At 46.2% G+C, this 21,916-nt stretch overlaps 1 protein-coding gene across 3 annotated transcripts in view; it reads left to right on the forward strand.

The window, feature by feature from the left end:
* The window catches only part of WWP1 (WW domain containing E3 ubiquitin protein ligase 1), a 111,359-nt gene that overhangs the window by 76,008 nt on the left and 13,435 nt on the right, over positions 1-21,916 (forward strand). For all 3 annotated transcript variants that reach the window (XM_044292848.1, XM_044292850.1, XM_044292849.1), the window contains exons 8-17: positions 396-714; positions 3,826-3,921; positions 5,403-5,577; positions 5,754-5,808; positions 6,306-6,390; positions 9,864-9,992; positions 14,621-14,693; positions 14,907-14,978; positions 16,458-16,546; positions 19,059-19,218. In XM_044292848.1, coding sequence (XP_044148783.1) covers positions 396-714; positions 3,826-3,921; positions 5,403-5,577; positions 5,754-5,808; positions 6,306-6,390; positions 9,864-9,992; positions 14,621-14,693; positions 14,907-14,978; positions 16,458-16,546; positions 19,059-19,218 — 1,253 coding nt within the window. The remainder of the gene's footprint in view (positions 1-395; positions 715-3,825; positions 3,922-5,402; positions 5,578-5,753; positions 5,809-6,305; positions 6,391-9,863; positions 9,993-14,620; positions 14,694-14,906; positions 14,979-16,457; positions 16,547-19,058; positions 19,219-21,916) is intronic.

Here is a 21,916-nt window from a genome sequence, read left to right on the forward strand (position 1 = left end):
TGCCTCTGTTGAACACATGGCCTGGACACAAAGGGTGGACACTTGTTGTTGTTGTTGTTGTTGTTGTTTTTTTTTTTTTTTTTTCTTTGGTTTGTTTTTTTAACCGATGGTCGCTGCAGTCTGATGTACGGGGTTATCCCAATTCCCAAAGTCACAATTATGGGATATGGGAGACCTCTCTATAACCTCCATCTGCTTTTCTGGAGGAGCAGAGATGAAGGTGCATCACATATAGTTAGCCCTTGATCGTACCTGAACCTAGGAAGCCGCCGCCAACTAGTAATGCTCCTTTTTTCCTCTGTTTTCACGTGACATACAGCAGCTGTTCATGCATCGATGCTAACAGTTCTGAATCATTTTGTCCATGTCTGATGCTAAATATCGTTCCCTTTCAGTTAATGGCACAGCTACTGCATCAGAAGCCGATAGCACGTCTTGCCATGAATCTGCTGCGGCTCCTGCAGGATCCCACATATCAGATTGCACAGAGTCTACGACGAACGCGTCAGACGTAGCAGAAAGTAGCACTTCTGAATGTGGCACACCGGCTGCTAGCGCTGCTCCTGAACCTGTAAGGGCTACGGACTCCATGTCATCCCCTGCTGCTGGCAGCTCGAGCCCTGAAGCTGGGAAACCCAGGCAATCGTCAGTTGCTGCCTCTGTGGATCCGGTGAGACAGCAGCCTGGCACCACTGCGGAGCCTCTGCCACCTGGGTATGTTGATGGATGGAGCTGTCAGTAATCTGCGTGCTGTCACTTGTATTACAGCCACGTCCGCAGGCCTGGGTCGGGTCACCAGTCATAGGATGCTTCTGGGTGGTCACAGTGGTTTTACAGCATTCGGTGGTTTCTAGTGCATTAACCCCTTTTCCTGTTTTGTTTTCGGAGGCCACAGCGATGTACTGTTGTAAAGGCGTCCGCTGCCTGCATCTGTGTTTCTGGAGACATTTTTATTTGCTCAAACTGGTGTCCTTCATGAACCACTGAATCCGTTTTGTTCACATGCTTGTGGTTGCAGTGTGGATTTTTATATCACACAGCATTTGAGCCAGAAATACTGTAGTGCAGCACAAAATACCGCCCCAGCAGAACCAAATACCACAGTGCAGCACAATATACTGCCCCAGCAGAACCAAATACCACAGTGCAGCACCAAATACCGCCCCAGCAGCACCAAATACCGCCCCAGCAGCACCAAATACCGCCCCAGCGCCATACTGAGGACAGTGATACAGTTGAGTTCATGAGGGCACCTGAGACTGCTGGCCATGTGCATAAGTACCTGATGCTCCTAGGATTAATTAATGCTGAGAGCATCAGATCGTTATGTACCTGGCCGGCTGTGAGGAGGGCTCAGGCAGCCCCCTGGGCATCTCCCCCTCCCCCGCATTTTACCCCTGCGACTAGGACCGCAGAGTCAGACTACACATAGGTCTGGGGGACCTAGACCAAGCGGTAGGATATTTTTAAAGGGGCTTTAGTTGATAAATGTCTGACTGCTGGGACTAGAAGGCTGCTTCTGTTCTTCCTTCTTGCGGTTACGCTGCGAGGAGGAACTACTGAGTTGAGGACAAGGTTTGAATGGAGAGGAGGTTGAGCATTTGTGCGGCCACCAAGTTCAGTTCCTATGGGGCTCATGGACAAAGCACAAATGTAGTACGTCCCGTAAAATGAAGTAAAAGTGCAAGTACGCGTCCCCACGGCTGAGAATATACTTGGCAAATATATTTTGATCAAATGATGGGCACAAATGATTTTGATCAAAATATATTGGCCAAGTATCTCATATTCATTTACATAGTGGATATAGTATTGGCTCATATATTCAGTGTTTGCGGAGTGCTGTTGCATTTGTGTTTGGTTGTGAGGCTCATGGAAACGCTCATTATTATTATTCCCAGTGGTGAGACCCCAGAGATCAGACATTTAGTCCTGCTATGGCGGTATTCGGTTTGCGTCATGAACCCTATATGGAGCACTTTTGATAAAGGAACTCTGCTTAACACGTTTCTCTGGGTGTCTGTGAGTTTGGAATCCCGAAATCGAAGAGGCCATGTGATTCTGTAGTGCCCCTGTACTCTGGAAACATAGAAACATAGAATGTGTCGGCAGATAAGAACCATTTGGCCCATCTAGTCTGCCCAATATATCTGAATCCTATGAATAGCCCCGGCCCTATCTTATATGAAGGATGGCCTTATATGAAGGATGGGCCAGAGATGTAGACTGGAATCACACGTGCAACCAAAAGAAGAAGAAAACATATAGAGGAAAGCCTGGTCCTCAGCTAGTGGAAAAGATTCAAAAATAAACTGGGGCAGCCATAGTTATTTATAATGGTTACCCTGCTGACGGTCACAGTTTATGGCAGTCCATAGACTGAAAATCATCAAACTATTTTCCAACACGTACTAGAAAAACAGCATTGTATTGCCATCCATATGGCACATCCATGGGGGCACTGGATGCTGACGCTTTTACTAAACAAAAGCCTCTAGGCAGCAGTTTACCTCCGATGTTCTCTCCGTGGGCCATGCTCGCCCCTCGTCTGGACCGGATGTGTTGGGCTATGGACCTTTACTGTAGCCTGTAGGTAAGCTGAGACCTCTTTTCTGGTGCAAGTGTCATGCAAAGTTAAAGGGAATCTGTCGCCCCAATTTTGTAGCATTATCTACAGTAATACTTGAGTAGTACTGCAGATAAGGAGTCCATATTACTATTTTATATCTTCGTAATGCCCCCTGTTCCCCTGCTGACAGCACTCAAAGCTAAGTAATGGCCTCTCCTCATGACAGCAGTGTAGTTCCAGCATCTGGTGACGGAGCTACACCCGGCTGGGGTTTGAGGTGTAGGACCTCCACCGATCAGCTGGTGATGGGCTATCCCGAGGATAGGCCATCACTTGACAAAAGCTGGACAACCCCTTTAAAAATATGAAAATGCTCTTCTAACCTCTTCTTGGTATTATTCCTTGAAGGTACATGCTCAAAGACTGATGAGATTCCCATGACAACTCTTCCTGTCATGAGCACCTAATGTCAATTCAGGTTACCAAATCCATGACTCTCCCCACATACACACATGTAGCTGCCACAGCTAAAGGGGATCTGTCACCTCCGGCAAGCCCTAAAGTGCAGCAATACATGTATAGAGCTGCCGCTGACTCCAGATCAGTAATTTGTATGTCTATACTCGCCCCCATTCCCTCACTGTGCACCCTCAACTCAGCCATGGATTGTATTAATAGGACTCCTGTGCATGCGCACATAATGGAGAGGACACCAGGAGAAGCCCTCTGTATACATTCCGTGGCCATTTTGTGGGCACATAGCAGGTGAATGGGGGCAAGTATCGACGTACAAATTACTGATCCGGAGTTAGGGGTAGGTATTATTATGCTTAATAGTTGTTGCCAAGGGTGACATTTTCCCTTTTAAAGGGTATCTGAACCTTCACACAAATCGCGGAAGGTGCAGCGGCACTTGTCACGGTGATCTGCCCCTTTTGCATTTGCAGCATCCGAAGTGTGGACCTGAAGAAAGTATCTGGCATCCGTTCTCCACGTGCTGCAGCCGATGCATGCTGGAGGTGCAGATCGCTCTGAGAAGCACCGCTGCACAGTCCGTGCTTTGTGTGAAGTAAATGTATTATTTTATAAGGTCCCTATGACAACACTTTACATGCCGTGACATCATCAGAATCTGTCTGTAGTAATCGTGGCCGTTTTTGGGTTTCCTTACCCATTACTATTTTCAGTGGTGCCGTTGGATTTATTCTTCTCATCATATGATTCCGTTAATTCTGCATTAATTATTTATTTTGCAGATGGGAGCAGAGAAAGGATCCTCATGGTCGAACCTACTACGTTGATCACAACACAAGGACTACGACATGGGAGCGACCGCAACCTTTACCTCCTGGGTGAGCACTTTGAGCATTAATGTTTTGGGGATTCAGGTGGAATACATTGGCATTAGGATGCATGTGTAATGATGTGATCATGGAAAGATCATCTATCCACAGGATATGTTAAAGGCTATGTACACCTTTGGGAGCAATTTTTTTTTATGATTGCATTTATTTTAAATTGGCCTTTATTAAAAATATTGAGCTGTTATGTCACAAACAGGGTTAACTGTTTTTCTAACTATGTGACTGGTACTTTCACTTTGTGCCAGTCGTCTAATAAACCTGATCTCTAAACTAGTAAGAGGACATAAACACTTATCTAAGCCACACTCTATCAGTAACATAAGAACTGAGCTGCAATGAGTGTTTATAATGTTAGAGAGCAGAGGTAAGGAGTCCGTCTGCTCCTGGTCTGACGGAAAAGAGAAAATCCACAGGCAGCAACAAGAGCATCTCAGCTCTGTAAAGAAAAAGGCTCCATATTGTTAATAAAGACCAATGGAAAAAAAAAAGATTTTTAGCTCAAAATAAGTACAATGCCTTCGGAAAAAAATGCCCCAAAGGTGTACATAGCCTTTAAGAATAGCTTATGGGTGTGGGTCCCATTTCCAACTCCAACACCTGTTGGAAGAATGGGGATCACATGAGCTCAGCTTCTGTCCCTATAGAATCCACAGGAGAGGTTTTGTGCTTGTGGGTAGCCCTCTTTATTGGAGTCTATAGGAGTTAAAGGGGTATTCTGAATGTATGATGGTTTCCCCTGCCCACAGTGTAGGGGATAACTAATTAGATCAGTGGGGGTCTTACCACTGGGACCCTCACTGACCACAAGAACGGAGTCCTTGTACACCACAGAGCCCCCTTGAAATGAGCAGAGTAGTCAGTTGGGGATGTGCGCAAGCGCTGGACGTTCTGAAGATAGCCGAGTAAATGGGTCAGCTATCTCCGGGGCTCCCGTAGAAACGAATGGAACAGACCAACCGCTTCTTTCATTTGAGGTGTTCCACAGGGTACATGGCCCCTATTCATGTGATCTGTGAGAGTCCCAGTGGTAGGACCCCCACCAATGTAATAGTTATCCCCTATCCTCTGGTATAACTGGAAGGCCCCTTTAAGTGCTAAGTGCCACAATGAATATGCAATTCATCATGGGAATACGATTTAAAGAATTACCAGAGGTATTGTTTCTAAAGCCCATTTAGTGTCCATTTTAAATGGAAAGCAGCAGAGTGTACCAGATGTAAGAAATTAATGTTGTGCAGGATGTGTAGGAACAGTATGAGCACCAGCTCTGCTGTTCCAATTGATTAGAAGATTGGAGCGGGCGTGCACTCTGTGCTGCATTATTCAGAGGAGGAAGCAGTGTTATAAAGTAACTTGGCAAGCCCCGCACAACGTTACTTCCTTCACTTAACCAGGCAAGGAATTCTGCTGTGTGCGTACCTGCTTTGTTATCCTAAATGCAACATAAAGCAAATCCCTTTGCTTTTCAGATGGGAAAGAAGAGTGGACGACCGTGGCAGGGTGTACTATGTTGACCATAACACTAGAACTACAACATGGCAGAGGCCTACAATGGAGTCTGTCCGCAATTTTGAGCAGTGGCAGTCGCAACGCAATCAACTCCAGGGAGCTATGCAGCAGTTCAACCAGCGATACCTCTATTCGGTAATTCAGACCCCTCAGTGTCCCTGTATAGCCGGTGTATGACCCATACATGTCTACACCACCCATGGATCTGTACTTGGGTAGATTGTTGTGAATTGGACATCGGGGGTGAGGGGCTGGTGCAGTGACATATTGTTCTATTTCCATTAGTAGTAATGTGAAATGTTCAATTCTAGGCTTCAATGTTGTCAGCAGAAAACGATCCCTTGGGACCTTTACCACCAGGCTGGGGTAGGAGCACATTACAAGATTGTTACGTTCTTCTTAAAGGGAATCTGTCAGCGGCTTTGACATGCTAAACTGCTTACAGCACTCGGTAGGGGCTGGGGAGAACAATGCAGACATACTGTTTTGCAGAGCTTTTATTATCAGGAGTAGTGCGAGTATGAACTTGTCCGCAATTGCGGACAAGAATAGGCAGTTCTATGGGGGTGCCGTCCGGGTGTATTGCGGATCCACAATACAATACGGACGTGTGAATGGACCGTTATTCTGCCAGGGACTATCCCTGCATGTGCCCAGGTTTTGGAGCTTCATGGGCACTTGCAGGGACGGTCCTTGCGGAATAAAAGTTAATATTCACTCTTCTCCTAATCGTATGTTTGCCCTCCTCTCCCCATATCCTACCTAGTGCTGTCAGAAGTCTAACATGGTCAAAACTGCTGACTGCCTCTTTTCAAACCTGACCACATAGTAAAACGACTTATTCTGCACCATTTGCTTTCCAGAAAGAAGAGTGGACTCTACGGATAGAGTGTATTTTGTGAATCACAATACAAAAACTACCCAGTGGGAAGACCCTCGAACTCAAGGGTAGGAACAAGTCGTCTTTATGTTTTTGTCATTGTGCTGTGTGATAATACCGCCCCATCACATTGCTCCATTTCATGTTCAAGACGAGACGCTTTTCCATTTATTTCGCCTTACAGAAACAAAACATTGGGGGTCATTTACTAATACCAGTTTGGCATAAAAAAAATAGTCGCAAGACCCCCTTTTTTTTACTTTTACTTTTACACCTGTAGGACAATATTCTGTTGCAAGCGGCATGCTGAGGCTATCGGGCGTAAATGTTGGCGAAAAACTACTTCAGTCGGGGGGAGTTTTTTCACTCCTGGTGCACTGACTGCTGGAGGATGCACCTAATTTATGACAAGGCGTGTCCTTATAAATGGGCCCCAGTCTGCTGCCCTCATCCCCTGTAAATGTTTCTGGATGAGATTGTCTTCAGGTCAGGATGAGCATGGATTCTATTAGAGGAAGAGGTCTTCTTCAGTGAGGTGGCGTCTGTGGCCTCCACACGCTGGGGATGATTAGTTATCACCGTTAAAGGGGCATTACTTTTTTTTTTTTCCATTAAAGCTCATTCATAAAATAGTGAAAGCTTAGACATTATTTGAATGCACTTTTTTGCACCCCTGTTTTAAGATCTCTGCTTGCTGTTATTCACTGGTTCTTTCATAGTTTCCTTCAAGGGCATCTGACCTGCTTGTGTAATAGTCTCAAGGTGCACGCCCCATGAGGTCCGCTTCACATACGTGCAGTAAACCGGTTTTGCTTCCCTTTAACATGGATGGTACATATACGTGGGAGGGAATCTGGTGCTAAAACTGATGCTATGCTTTCCGATGGGCGCAGCTTTGGCGTCAGTTATGATTCCTGTGGACAGAAAGACAGAGTTTGACAGATGGGTGCAATTAGTGCACAATCAAGTCACCAGTTGGCTCCGAAACTGCTTAAAAAACAAAAACCGCTGGCCGGACACAACTGATGTATGTGAACCCAGCCTTATGTCTTCTGTACCGTTTGTGTGTCCATCATATGATTAGGACAGAGTTTCTTTTATTTTTTATTTTTGTCCCCTCGTTGTAAACCGGAATGGTTCCCATTGATTCACAGCAAGCAGAGATCTTGAACTCTATGTTGGACAAAGGAATAAGCATTTTGTGGTAGAGCAGGGAGACTTTTCTAATTCTTGAGGCAGTGGGGCCCATGTTAAAACAGTCTCGGGAGCTGATTGGCCTAGTTGTCCATAGGAACCTATTCATTTACTGAACTGCTCTGGACATATGAGGTAAGAATTCATTACAAGGCAAGCAGAGACTGTTTTCATACGCAGGCCTCGTCATAAATTAGGCGCCCCTCCTGCAGTCCGTGCGCCCGGAGTGAAAACTACTCCCATTAAAGCCTCTTTCACGCAACCGTCCCCCCCCCCCCCTTTTTTTTGCATTCCGTATAGGGCACCATTCATTTCAATGGTTACGCAAAAAAAAACGGAATGTATTCCGTATGCATTCCTTTTCCATACTTCAGTTTTTTCGTACCGCTAAAAGATAGAGCATGTCCTATTATTGGCAGCAAATCACGTTCCGTGGCTCAATTCAAGTCAATGGGTCCGCAAAAAAAAAACAGTACACATACAGAAATGCAGCCGTATGTCTTCCATATCTGTTCCGTTTTTGCGGAACCATCTATTGAAAATGTTATGCCCAGACCAATTTTTTCTATGTAATTACTGTATACTGTGTATGCCATATTGAAAAACGGAACAGAAACGGAAACACAACGGAAACAATAAAATGGAACAACGGATCCGTGAAAAATGGACCGCAAAACACTGAAAAAGCCATAAGTTCGTGTAAAAGAGGCCTAAAGTGAATGGGAGCGGAGTTGCAGTACACTGGTGCCAGAAACTACACTGTGGATGGAGCCTTGCGTTCACTGTATAGTTTCCATCGCAGGCGGCTGCCCGAAACATCTCATCATGGGGGGCGCCCATTGATCCCACTGATCTGACATTGATGATAGGACATCAACATGTAAGTCCTGGAAAACCCCTTTAAACAGTGGTTGATGCTGACTGGTAAATCCAGTTTGGCTTATGTAGTTTACTCCACCGTGTGGTGCCCTTTTCCTGCTAAGGCCTCCTGCACACGACTGTATTGTGCGTCCGTATCTGAGCCACATGTTTTGCAGTTCGCCCATGGACCCATTCATTTCTATCGGTCTGCAAAAAAACAGACATCCATAAGCCTTCTGCATCCGTGTGTCCGTTCTGCCGATTTATAGAACATGTCCTACTCTTGTCCGTATTATGAATAGAAAAATGTGGATTGCACACGGAAGGTGTCCGTATTTTGACCGTCCTTGGTTTGCCGACCACAATACGGCCACTGTTGTTTGCCTGAGGCCTGAGTCATGCGTCCTTGATATGTGCATGGTACGAAGCTTAGAAAAGTGGTTAAATCCGTTAATAAACGTGGTACAAAGCAATATCCTCCAGGTTTTTTTTGTATAAATTGCGGCGAATTCTGGCGCATTTTGATTAGTGAATGTCCCCCAGTGATTTCTCTCATTTAGATATGCATGTGATTTTGCCTGGATAGAGCAGACTTTCTGCTGGCTGTTCACCCTCTATAGAAACGTTCCATTTCTGTAACCTCGTACGTGAGGGCTGGACAAATGCCATGAACCTGCGTGCTTAAAAAATGCTAGCCGGCTCCCAACTGTTTGGGTCATTTTTTGCAAAACATTTATTGTCTGGCTGGTAAACGGGGGCAAACCAGCCGGTTGTGATGGAGGGCTGTCCCCCAGTATTTGTCCACCCCAGGAGAGAGGGCGCACGTACAATGCTGATGGCTCGTGAACCGCTGCTTGTCTCATCCCTGCTGCAAGCCTCCTCTCCTCTATGGCGTCCCTTAGGGCAGACCGCAGTCAAAATCTGCAATGTGCTGCCCATGGTAAAGGGGGTTGTCACGTTGACGGCAGATATATAATATATACAGTATATATTTTATTTTTTCCTTTGCTTGGCTTCTCATTATTACAGACTCCACTAACACTCAGTATAACCATATAATGTAGGTTGCTATATAGTATTGGATAAAAATAATCCTTGTTGAAGAGGACCCGTCACCTCTTGTGACATGTAAATTTAGTAAGTACTTGTACCCCCCCATAAAATTTGACTGGAGCACGTTTTCTTGCACCACTCCTCTGTTGTTCCTCCTGGAAATGTATATGACTAAATCAAGGCCTGACCGTTTCCTTTGTCTAGTAAGCATGGTCAGCCTCTTGAATACATTTCACGGGGGAATAATAGAGGAGCAGTGCAGAGTGCTAAGAAAAGATGTTCTGGAATTGCTATCTCGTGGGGAATACAGGTATTTGCCGATACGTCAGAATGCTGACCGATCCTCTTTAGTTACTAGCGGCCGTGCATAATTTGTGTGTTATTTGCTGTGCTTAGAAAAAGCTTCTTATTAATGGTTGCTCCCTCCCCACAGTTTACAAAATGAGGACCCTTTGCCCGAGGGCTGGGAAATTCGGTACACAAGAGAAGGGGTAAAGTACTTTGTAGATCACAACACAAAGACCACTACTTTCAATGACCCCCGGACTGGAAAGTCATCCGTGTAAGTAAACGGGAATCATGCGCAGCCGCCAGCTCTGCGCTGCACTGCGTTGGGACGTAGTGTGAGCACCAGGGTTAGGAGCACACAAATGGTTTTGTTTCTTCCCAGCAGCGACTATGGCAGCTGCAGCTCATTCATCCCTGCTTTGTTTTTAATGATAGACTGTCTGTAAATGAAACCCGCCACGTTGTCACCCTGCGTGATAATAATCTGCTGATTAGTTGGTATTCACTGTGATTCATTCATTCACTGCCATAAAGTCACGTGTGTGTTCCCCGCCTTACAACCCATTCGTGCTGCTTAGTATTTGCGCTTGTCATCTGCATATGAATATGACTGTATAACGCACATGCGGCACTATTCTGTACACGTATTGTACAGCCAGAGTCGTCCTGGCGATCATGTGAAGAATATACATACGGCTTGTATAGATCTTCATCTGCAGTGTGTATGGCATGTTTTATTTCCCTTTTGGCTCATGCGCAGCTTTATTCACACTGGCACCCTCATATCATACGTGCTGTGGTTCTGCCGTACACAGTATATGGGGCTGCAGCCATTTTCAGTAGCTGCAGAATTATAGGAACAAAGCTGTTCTACAGAAAGCCCCGTCCATTGCCCTGGCCGCCCTGAGACCTCAGAGGACCGTGCGTCTGTTATTAGTCAGTTGATGTTGCATGTCGATATTGGCTGCCGAATCATGGAGATGTAGAGTATGTGCAAACACAGCAGTGGTCCCCATACCTCTGCTCGGGGACACGGATTTGAAGGGATATATAGTATGCCAGGCATGGCCAACCAGCGGCTCTGCAGCTGTTGTAAAACTACAACTCCCACCATGTCCTGCTGCAGGCTGATAGCTGTAGGCAGTCTGAGCATGCTGGGAGTTGTAGTTTTGCAACAGACGAAGAGCCTCAGGTTGGCCATGCCTTTAGCAATAGCTTACTTGTAAACACGAGGACTTTCGGTGGGTGCACGTCCCCAATGTGATTTCCCTCCACCCGGATCACCGGACACAACTGTATACATATTGAGGAGACAGCACACCAGATCTACCCATGTACCAGCTTGAAAAATGGCACTAAAATGGAAATGCCCAAACTGTTGCACTAATGTAAGACTAATTACCACTGGGGTCTGAATATTAATGAATTAAAGGAGCATTAATCTAAATGCACATCCCCCAGTTCTGCAACCCTCCGGCAATTACTGCAATGGGATTCACAGGTGGGTGGTAAATGTTATTTGTGGGAAAACCCATCACCTCTACAAAGGAGAACCTCCATGATCGACCCTGAACCCCCGCTCCCCCCCCCCCCCTCCAAATAAAAATAAAATAAAAAAACAATTGTATGAGAGCCATGGCTGAGTATGCCCACAGCTCTCCATACAGATCCATGGCCGACATGGATGAAATGGAACCTGCTTGCTTAGGTGTTTCCTCATCTCCCTTAGGCCTCATGCACACGGCCGTTGTTTTGGTCCGCATCCGAGCCGCAGATTTTGGTGGCTCAGATGTGGACCCATTCACTTAAATGGGGCCACAAAAGATGCTGACAGCACTCCGTGTGCTGTCCGCATCCGTTGCTCCGTTCCGTGGCCCCGCAAAAAAAATAATATATATAACTTGTCCTATTCTTGTCCGCGCTTTGCAGACAAGAATATGCAGTTATATTAAAGGCTGTCCGTGCCATTCCGCAAAATTGCGGAACGCACACGGACGCCCTCCATGTTTTGCGGAGGCCTTAGGATGCATTCAGACAACCATGTTTTGTGCTCCGCAGTGCACGAGTTGCGGCAAAGTATAGAACATGTCCTGTCTTTTGTGGCATGGATGTGGAAGCACGCGCAAGGGCTTCCGTGTACTTCCACATAGGTGTGGCCACGCCACAAAAGATTTGCTGCAACATGTGGACCCATTGAAGTCCGCACCGTGTTTTGTGGATCCGTGGCTTGCAGACAGCAAAACACGGTCCTGTGGCTGCCCTCTTAGGGCTCATGCACACGAACGTGCTGTGTTTTGCAGTCTGCAAATTGCGGATCCGCAAAACATGGGTTCCGAATTTGTGGAACGGAATTGGCGGCCCATTATAGAAATGCCGGTACTTGTCCGCAAAACGGACAAGAGTAGGACATGATCTATAATTTTTGCGGGGCCACGGAACGGAGCAAGGGATGCGGACAGCACATCTGTCAGCATCTTTTGCGGCCCCATTGAAGTGAATTGGTCCCGCATTTGAGCCGCAAAAGATGCGGCTCGGATGCGGAACCAATCCACGTTCGCGTGAATGCACCCTTAGGCTGTGTTCACATCACTTTTTTGTCCTATGTTTAACATATACTTTGGGGAAGGCAGAACGTAGCACTCTTTTCCATCCTGCAGAGTCCAGCAAAAATTGAATGTGTTCTTTATCTATCTATCTGTCTCTCTCTCTCTGATCTGTCTCTCTCTCTCTGATCTGTCTCTCTCTCTCTGATCTGTCTCTCTCTCTCTGATCTGTCTCTCTCTCTCTGATCTGTCTCTCTCTCTCTCTCTCTGATCTGTCTCTCTCTCTCTGATCTCTCTCTCTCTCTCTCTCTCTCTCTCTCTCTCTCTCTCTCTCTGATCTCTCTCTCTCTCTCTCTCTCTCTCTCTCTGATCTCTCTCTCTCTCTCTCTCTCTCTGATCTCTCTCTCTCTCTCTCTCTCTCTCTCTCTCTCTCTCTGATCTATCTCTCTCTGATCTGTCTGTCTTTTGTTTTCTCTTTATATACACGGCACACATACAGTTAAATTCCTTCAGATTTTCCACCTGATTGAAGCAGGAAGGACACGCCGGTCCCTCTTCCGTCTCCTGGTATTGTGGGTCAGTCTTGCAGAACTGAATCATCCAATACCAGATTACAGGAGAATTACCTTTCCATTGCCCCTCGCTGGTCTGTAATATTACTGCAGTGGCGCAGGTGCTTGCTGCAGTTCTGATCATCCACTTTACGTCCACCTCGGTGGTTATCTGATGCTGCGCTGGAATGAAGATCTCCCATATCTAACCATGAAGTGTGACCCCTGCACGGGGGGATTTTGCTGGGACAAAAGCTCTTTCTTGTATATGGGGCCGAGTCCATGCATGCCGTAATCCTCTACCCCGCTTTATTAATGACTCTTGTGTGGGTCACAGTATGCCTAAGGGATCCATAAGAAATGTGCATGCCCCGTGGCTTCAGCACGGTGCGCGTCCTACAATACACCCTGCTCCTGAGCGCTCACCTGACTGCCATAGGTAAAGTCCTTCATCTCTCCGGCATAAGGCATTGCTTGTGGCTTTGAGCGGTCTGCTAATATTCAGCGGGCATCTGTGATCCAAGCCAGACTAGAAATTGGATCAAGATGTTGAGTTCTTTGTTGCTGCTCCTCTGCCATGAACTCCGCATGTGACTCTAATATATTGTGCAGAAGTAAAGCTTTGAAGCAGCTTTGTATGTACTGGTAGATAAGAACTGATGTCCGCCAATAAAACCCAACCTTAAAGGGACAGTCCACCTGTGCAACTTATTACTTATGTTCCAGCGCATCTCAGATGAAGCTAATTTCCCGACAGCCTTAATTTAAAATCCTCTATCATTTTGTGTCTACAGATCCTATGCAGACTCATATGTTTCCATGGCAACAGACTACAACCATTGTAGTTTGATCTTGCGGTCTTAAAGGGAATCTGTCAGCAAATTTATCCCTATGAAACTGGGTGACCTGTGCACTTGGTAGCTGAAGACATCAGGGTTGGTCCCATGTACATATGTGTCCGCGTTGCTGAGAAAATGACGTTTTACTATAAGCAAATGAGCCTCTAGGAGCAATGGGGGCGTTGCCGTTACACCTAGGCTCTGCTCTCTCTGCAACTGCTGTATCTTTTTCACTTTTTAAATTGACAGACAGTGTAAATGCAATCACACCTGGCCCTGTCAATCAAAGTGCAGAGGGTGTGGCAATTGCAGAGAGAGCAGAGCCTCTAGGTGTAATGGCAACGCCCCTGTTGCTCCTAGAGGCTCATTTGCATATAATAAAACATCAGACCTCATGTTTGGGGACTTCCCGACACTTCCTCAACAGGAGATGTTGGCTCAATAAGGATCAGGCTTTTGGATTTTAACTGCCCGATCCTTTTCAGAGGTGTCTGTCAGCAGCTTTCTCCCCTCTCCCATTCACGTGAACGGAGTGGTTGAAAGAGAAAGCTTCCTATCTGATGTGTATGGCCGGCCTTCCTTCCGCCTCTTCCTAACATACTGTACAAGCTGTAGGATGTGAAGAAGTGGGAGACAGATATGTGGCAATATCAGTATTGCACAGGGTTTGTTAATATTGGGTTACCATAGAAACGTATAGCTCCGCATAGAAGCTGTCAATGCAAAACGATTGGAGATTTTTAATCAAGACGATTCACGGAGTTGCTTTGCTTTCTACTGTAAATGCATTGGAAGAATTAGCAAAACTGGTTTTGAAGTTAGAGATTCCCTTTCACATTATTACTATTACACTGTATCGCAGGATAGGGTGGTAATAAAGCAGCTGTATAGTCTGACGTTTCTGTAAGTCTTCAAATTATCCAGTCTATTAAAAAAAAAGCCTAATTTTTCTCTGTTTTGCGGTTCCAGGACAAAGGGGCCGCAGATTGCTTATGAGCGCAGTTTTCGGTGGAAGCTTGCCCATTTTCGTTATTTGTGTCAGGTAATCCTTCTTCTTTTTTTTTTTTTTTTTTTTTTTTTTTTTTTAAAAGGTGGTTCTGTAATGGCAAATGATCTGAAGCCAGCGGGCAGACTAGCCCCCCCCCCCCTATGTCTCAGTGCAGGCTGTGATTAGGGAGATGGCCTTCTCACGGTTCTGCTCGGTGCCCCAGACTTTGTAGACATGAATTGCTTACTAATGCCAACTTCTTTGCAGTCAAACGCCTTGCCGAGCCACGTGAAGATAACCGTTTCCAGACAGACGCTATTTGAAGACTCCTTTCAACAGGTACGTATCAGTGGTAAGAGGGAGCCTGACTACCAAGGGCCCCCTCCCTTTAGCATATGTTCAGCATCCCGTTATAGATCCAGCTGCAGTGTCTGAATCACCAGTCTTCTGTTTTCTTTTCGTAAAAAACAAGAACTGATTACATCTGCCTGTAATATACTGTATGTAGCAGAGCTGAAACCGCGATCAAGAGTAAAGGTGCCCATAAACCTTCAGTAGTTGTCAAGCGAACATAACTCCGACCGCTACCTCTCCGGACTCCACACACACACACACACACACACACACACACACACACACACACACACACACACACACACACACACACACACACACACACACACACACACACACACACACACACACACACACGCACGCATGGTTCGGCAGAGCATGTATATGTTTTCAGTGGGCAAGGACCCTGCCGGATGCCTTGTGGCGGTTGCTTATCTCCTGTGAAAAAAAAAAAAAAAAAAAAAGGATCCGGAGAATAATTTCAGTTTGCCCAACTCTTCTCTCCCTGACATGATTTTGTCATCCCCAACATATGTGATGTAAGGGCATTTTGGGCCCCCCTCAGACTCCAGTGCCTAGGTGCAACTGCAACGTCTGCACCCTTTATATTAAAGGGCATCTGTCAGAAGATTTATCCCTATGACACCGGCTGACCTGTTACATGTGCACTCGGCAGCTGAAGGCATCTGTGTGGGTCCCATATTCATAAGTGCCTGCACTGCTGAGAAATATATTTAAATATATGCAAATGAACCTCTAGGAGCAATGGGGGCATTGCCATTACCCCTAGAGGCTCCGCTCTCTCTGCAACTGTGCGCCCTATGCACTTTGATTGACAGGGCCAGGCAGTGAAAATGTCATCACGCTTGACCCTGTCTACTAGAGTTCAGGGTGTAACGGCAATGCCCCCGTTACTCCTAGAGGCTCTTTTGCATTTATTAAAACTTCATTCTTCTCAGTAATGCAGGCACGTATGACAATGGGACCAACACAGATGCCCTCAGCTGCCAACGGCACATGTAACCGGTCAGCCGGTGTCATAGGGACAAGTCTGCTGATAGGTGCCCTTTAAATGTGCTTGTTTATTTACTCCATGAACCCATGTAATAAAGGCAGAAGAGGTCCTAACTGGCTGCCATTCATAGATAAAGCAGGACCCACTGATGACAGAGAGGTAGTAGTCTCAAAGCTTTGATCTTTGAGAGCAGACTGGATTTTAGAAGCGACTCCTTTGTATCCGTGCAGTGTACTGACATGCCGTTCATTGCCCTTCACCGTGAGCACGGATCAGAGTACAAAGCTGCCGTGACCCAGTTTCTTTATTGCCGTTCACATTCAGATAATTGCTCTCAGACAGATTTAATATTCATGAATTCAGGTTCCCATGTATAAAACGTGTGCACTCGTGGAAGGTGATGAAAGCAACTTGGCAAAGGCTTGTTTTTTTTCCCCTTTCCCATCTAGATAATGGCGCTGAAGCCTTACGACTTGAGAAGACGATTATACGTTATGTTCAGGGGTGAAGAAGGTCTAGATTATGGAGGTCTGGCAAGGTACGTGTCTGACGTGCTCAAAAAGAGACAAAAGGCCACAATACACTACTAGTACTACATCTCTATAAACCACTTCTGTCAAGACTGCGGAGTGAGAATTCGTTCTCATACCGGACATGTCCTGCATAGGAAAATCAATGTCTTAAGAGCTTATTAACCCCTTAGTGGCTGCTGTAAAGAGGCATATTGGTGGTCACTGAGGGGTTAATATGTATGAATATGCAGTGGGTCAACGCCGAGCATTGGTAGGTTAAACCATTCATTCTGGGAACTGCATAGCGAACTAAGGCTGGGTTCACACCTGAGCGTTTTACAGCGCGTTCCTACGCGCTGTAAAACGCTCAACAGGCAAGAACCAATGATTCCCTATGGGCATGGTTCTCACCTGAGCGTTTTACAGCGCGTACGAACACGCTGTAAAATGCCCTACACCCCAAGAAGTACAGGAGCTTCTTTGGGGCGTAATGTCGCGCGTTCCCGCACATAGACTTCCGGAAACGCGCAACAATAGGCGTTTGCTAGTTTCCGGAGCCGTGTATGTAAACGCCCGATAAAATCGCGCATACAGAGTACGTAAGGGATATGGAAAGGGGCGCTCATCATCATCTGGGAAGGGTTCTTTATGTTAAAAGTGGTCAGATTCTGAAATGTCTACGATAAGAAATGGCCAAATGAATCGGAGAATTTTATCAAAAGAGATCATTAATCCACAGTAGTAGACTCTCAATAACCCAGGGAGCTTTAGGCCCTTTTCACACGGTCAAGATTTCCGCGTGGGTGCAATGCGTGAAGTGAACGCATTGCATCCGCACTGAATCCGGACCCATTCATTTCTATGGGGCTGTGCACATGAGCGGTGATTTTAACGCATCACTTGTGCGTTGGGTGAAAATCGCAGCGAGCTCTATTTTGTGCTTTTTTCACGTAACGCAGGCCCCATAAAAGTGAATGGGGCTGCGTGAAAATTGCAAACATCCGCAAGCAAGTGCGGATGCGGTGCGATTTTCACGCACGGTTGCTAGGAGACGATCTGGATGGAGACCCGATCATTATTATTTTCCCTTATAACATGGTTATAAGGGAAAATAATAGCATTCAGGGGTTAAAAAAAATAAAAAATTATTTAACTCGCCTTAATCCACTTGCTCGTGCAGCCGGCATCTCTTCTGTCTTCTTTCTTTGCTGTGTGCAGGAACAGGACCTGTGGTGACATCACTCCGGTCATCACATGATCCAAGTCCTGTTCCTGCACACAGCAAAGAAAGAAGAGAAGCCGGCTGCACGAGCAAGTGGATTAAGTTTTTTTAACCCCTCCAGCGCTATTGTACTATGCATTCTGTATTCAGAATGCTATTATTTTCCCTTATAACCATGTTATAAGGAAAGATAATACAATCTACAGAACACCGATCCCAATCCTGAACTTCTGTGAAGAAGTTCGGGTTTGGGTACCAAACATGCAGATTTTTCTCACGCGTGTGCAAAATGCATTACAATGTTTTGCACTTTCGCAGAAAATTTGCGCATGTTCCTGCAACGCACCCGCACCTTTTCCCGCAACGCCCGTGTGAAAGAGGCCTTACTGTGTCTTCCTCTTCGCTAGGGATTCCGGTATCTCTGGTGGCTTATGTGGACAAAGGTGGGAGGTGAATGCTGTTTAAATTGATGTGTAAGGGCTGTTCCCGCGCGTGTCATCCTCAGTGTGAATGAGAGCCAAGCCCCACTCTGGACAGCAGAGACACGGAGCAGTAACATGACTGATAGTGCTCTTTGCCTCTTTGTGACCTTTTTACAAAAAAAATCACAGTAAGATAAAGTGGTCACTGTGATTTTGTAGTAAAAAGATCACAGAAGCAAAGAGCATTATCAGTCATGTTACTGCTCCGTGTTTCTGCTGTCCGGAGCGCGGCTCGGCTCTCATTCACGCTGAGAATGATACTCGCGGGATCCGCTCGTGTGAAACAGGCTCTAATGCTACTTTCACATCATCGTTATTGCTATACAGTTTTTTTTTGGGCAGGGGATCTCAAAACCACAGAAAAACGCCTCTGTCCTAATAATACAACCGGCTGCATCCGTTCAGAACGGATGCTGTTGTATTATATCGAAAATAAAGAAACAGTGTCTGAGAAAAACGGATCCGGCACCATTGACTTGCATGGTTTTTGGTGCCAGATTCGGCTTGTTCAGTTTTCCATGCCACACACAAATGCTGTTTGCAGCGGTTTTGTGTCCGGCGTGGGAACGGAATCCATTCTGGCGCACTCCGTTCCGGTTTGTTCAGTTTTGTACCCATTGACAATGAATGGGGACAAAACTGAAGCGTTGTGCTGCGGTTTTGAGAGCCTGTACCAGATCTCAAAACCGGACAGCACAACGCCGATGTGACCGTAGCCTAACCTAAATTACAGAAGTGTAGTAGACCTGGATGGAATCCGTAGTGATGACGTCTCTGTGGACATCACTTTGCCCTCATTCAGCCGGACATTGACTGTACTGTTTTTTCTTGCAGAGAGTGGTTTTTCCTCCTCTCCCATGAAGTGCTCAATCCGATGTACTGCTTGTTTGAATATGCCGGTAAAAGCAATTACTGTCTGCAGATCAACCCGGCCTCCACCATCAATCCCGACCACCTGTCATACTTCTGCTTTATTGGACGTTTCATTGCTATGGTCAGTTCTCCTGTCCTCAGGATATTCTTCCATTCTATTAGGGGAGGGCTCGCTGTGTGGACTGTATAAGAGCCGCTTCCACATCAATCTAAAACTAATAGATCATAGTACTACAAATGTGCTTCATTCTTTCTTCACATCTGGAGCACACATGGCACACTGTCTGTGGGCCAGGGTTCAGCAACCTTCGGCACATCACGACATCTCCCAGCATGCACACTTGCTGAGCTGTACTTGTAACTCCCAAAGAAGTGAAAGGGGGATTCTGGGAGTTGTAGTTTTTCAGAACAGCAGGAGTGCGGAGGTTGCTGATCCCTGCTATAGGTGATGTTCACAAGCAAGTTTTGCGGCCAGATGTTACACTGTAATGCATGAGATTGAATGAAATCCCTTTTACACTGGGACATGCAGGACTTACAGCTCTCCCGATTAGTCACAGTTTGTGTCATTAAAGGGGTTGTCTCATCTCAAACAATGAGAGCATATGGCTAGGATATGCCCACATTGTCATCTGGGACCCGCACCTTTATGGGAAACGGAGCCCCGCAAAGTGGTGGCTGGAGGACTCCGGTCCGGCCACCACCAAGCGCTCTCCCCGTAGAAGTGAACGGGAGCGCACTGCACATGACAGCCCACCGCTCCCATTCACTTCTAGGGACCCGACGGAAGTAGCCGATCCAGCGCTCTTATTTTCAGAGGCCCCTTAGAAAATGAATGGAGGACGGCTGCGCCCTCCACCACTTTCAGGGCACCCTTCTCAATATAGGTGCTGGTCCCAGCGGGACCCGCACCTATAAGACAGCGATATGCCCCCTTTGTCTGAGATGAGAATAACCCTTTAAAATCCCACGTAAAATTATATACCACAACGTAGATTTCCATAGTCACTTCTGGGAACATTTTGAACATCTAAAATAAATATCTGCAGTGTGGTAAAGCTGCTCCAATATCGCCATGTGTGGGCGTGCCCTTGAAGATGTGACAGCGACCGCCACTATTCTGTCACGCTATATAAGTAATGACCATACATCATGGATTTGGGCTCGGGGGCTCCTCTGCTTTCTGTGAATGTGGCTCCTGAGACCTGCTATGTATTACAGCAGCGGTTGATGGGGAGATGTATGCCTATATAAAGTAACAATCCGGAGTCAGTGACCGCAGTACTAGTCATGTAATACCGCAGGTAATAGTGATTAAAGGTGTATGGTTGTGTGAAACACTTATCTGGTAAGTCCATACTGTGCCCTCCCTGAACTGGAAGCTGTGAAATAGGCGGCTGTACTAGAGGCGCACATTGCTGCTTTACATATAATCTCTACACATGATCTGGTACTCACTACTGTGAAGGTGGATTTGCACGAGTAGATAATCGAGCATATTATCGGGAAGAAGCGCGCCTGCGAATGCTCATTCACAACACTCTGCCCATGTAAAGGTGCAGCCGATCATTGGAGAAACTGTCATTCATGCAGGAACCTAAATGATGGTTTCTGGGCAGCAGATCGTGCGGTCTAAACTGATCTGCTGCCCAGAAACAATGCAGGTGTATGGAGACGAGGGATCGTTCTTCTCATACTGGAGGTGATCGCTTGATGTAAATGCAGAGCGAGCAGCCAAATGTCGGGAAGGAACGCTTCCTTCGGACAATCTGCTGCTCGTTTGGGCGTGTAAATGCGCCTTCTGCTTTGTTTAATCACATTGTGAAGCTGTGCTCCCAGGTCTTCTCCTCGCCTGTCCTCAGAATGCCCACTAATGGAGAGGCAACCTCACCCATCAGCACCTCCCATTGAAGGGAACCTGTCAAGACAATAGTACTGCTGAGAGTTTCATCGCCATCAGTTTCACAAGCTGATGGTTGCTGACAGCTACCTTGTTTGTCCAGGAAGGAAACTAGCACCGTGTCCCTGATTCACCCTAACATGTAATTAAGTGACGTAGTTACTACCACGTTCGCATTGGCATTGGGTCCCACAAAAATCTATTGCTTTTGGATTGGCACAATGGTGTTATCTGCTGTGATACGACATTGATCGTCCCCATTATACATAAATGGAATACATTGCAAAACTGGTATGCCATCTCTTATAGATCCCGTAAAACAGAAGCCATGATTCTAGTGTGAATGGAGCCTTATAAATAAGTGACTATCCACCCTGTCGCCCAGGAATAGAAACCATTTCTTCCAGAAACAGTGACCCTCCCTTCCTTAGGTATTGTCTGGCATCGCACTTCCATTGATGTGAACAGGGCGGCGTTGCTGCACCACACACAACCTGTGCATAGATGTGCTGTTTTAAGGAGAAAGCAGCCATTGTTTTCTGATCCTGGATAACTTTTTATACCATTTTTGTTTATTTTACTCTAACTAGGCTCTGCAATGATTCATTTCTCCTATTATTTTTGAGCATTTGCAGCGTGAATTATGTGATACAGGGCGGCACATCTCTTGGATAGATATAGATGTTAAAGGTAACCAGCTGGCTGCCTGAAACCACAACGCGGGGGAGATTTGGAGCTTATCGCATCATGCTATACATTGAACTTGGTAATAGTATGCATTAAGCACCTAAGCTCCCTCTAGTGGTGCCTGCAGGTAGCTAGCATTTCATTTTTAAAGGGATTCTGTCAGCTTTTTTTTTTATTACACTAAACTGCTGACAGCACTATGTGGGGGCTGGGGAGAGCAGGGCAAACATAC

The sequence above is a fragment of the Bufo gargarizans genome, chromosome 5, assembly GCF_014858855.1.
Source record: "Bufo gargarizans isolate SCDJY-AF-19 chromosome 5, ASM1485885v1, whole genome shotgun sequence".
Taxonomy (NCBI): domain Eukaryota; kingdom Metazoa; phylum Chordata; class Amphibia; order Anura; family Bufonidae; genus Bufo; species Bufo gargarizans.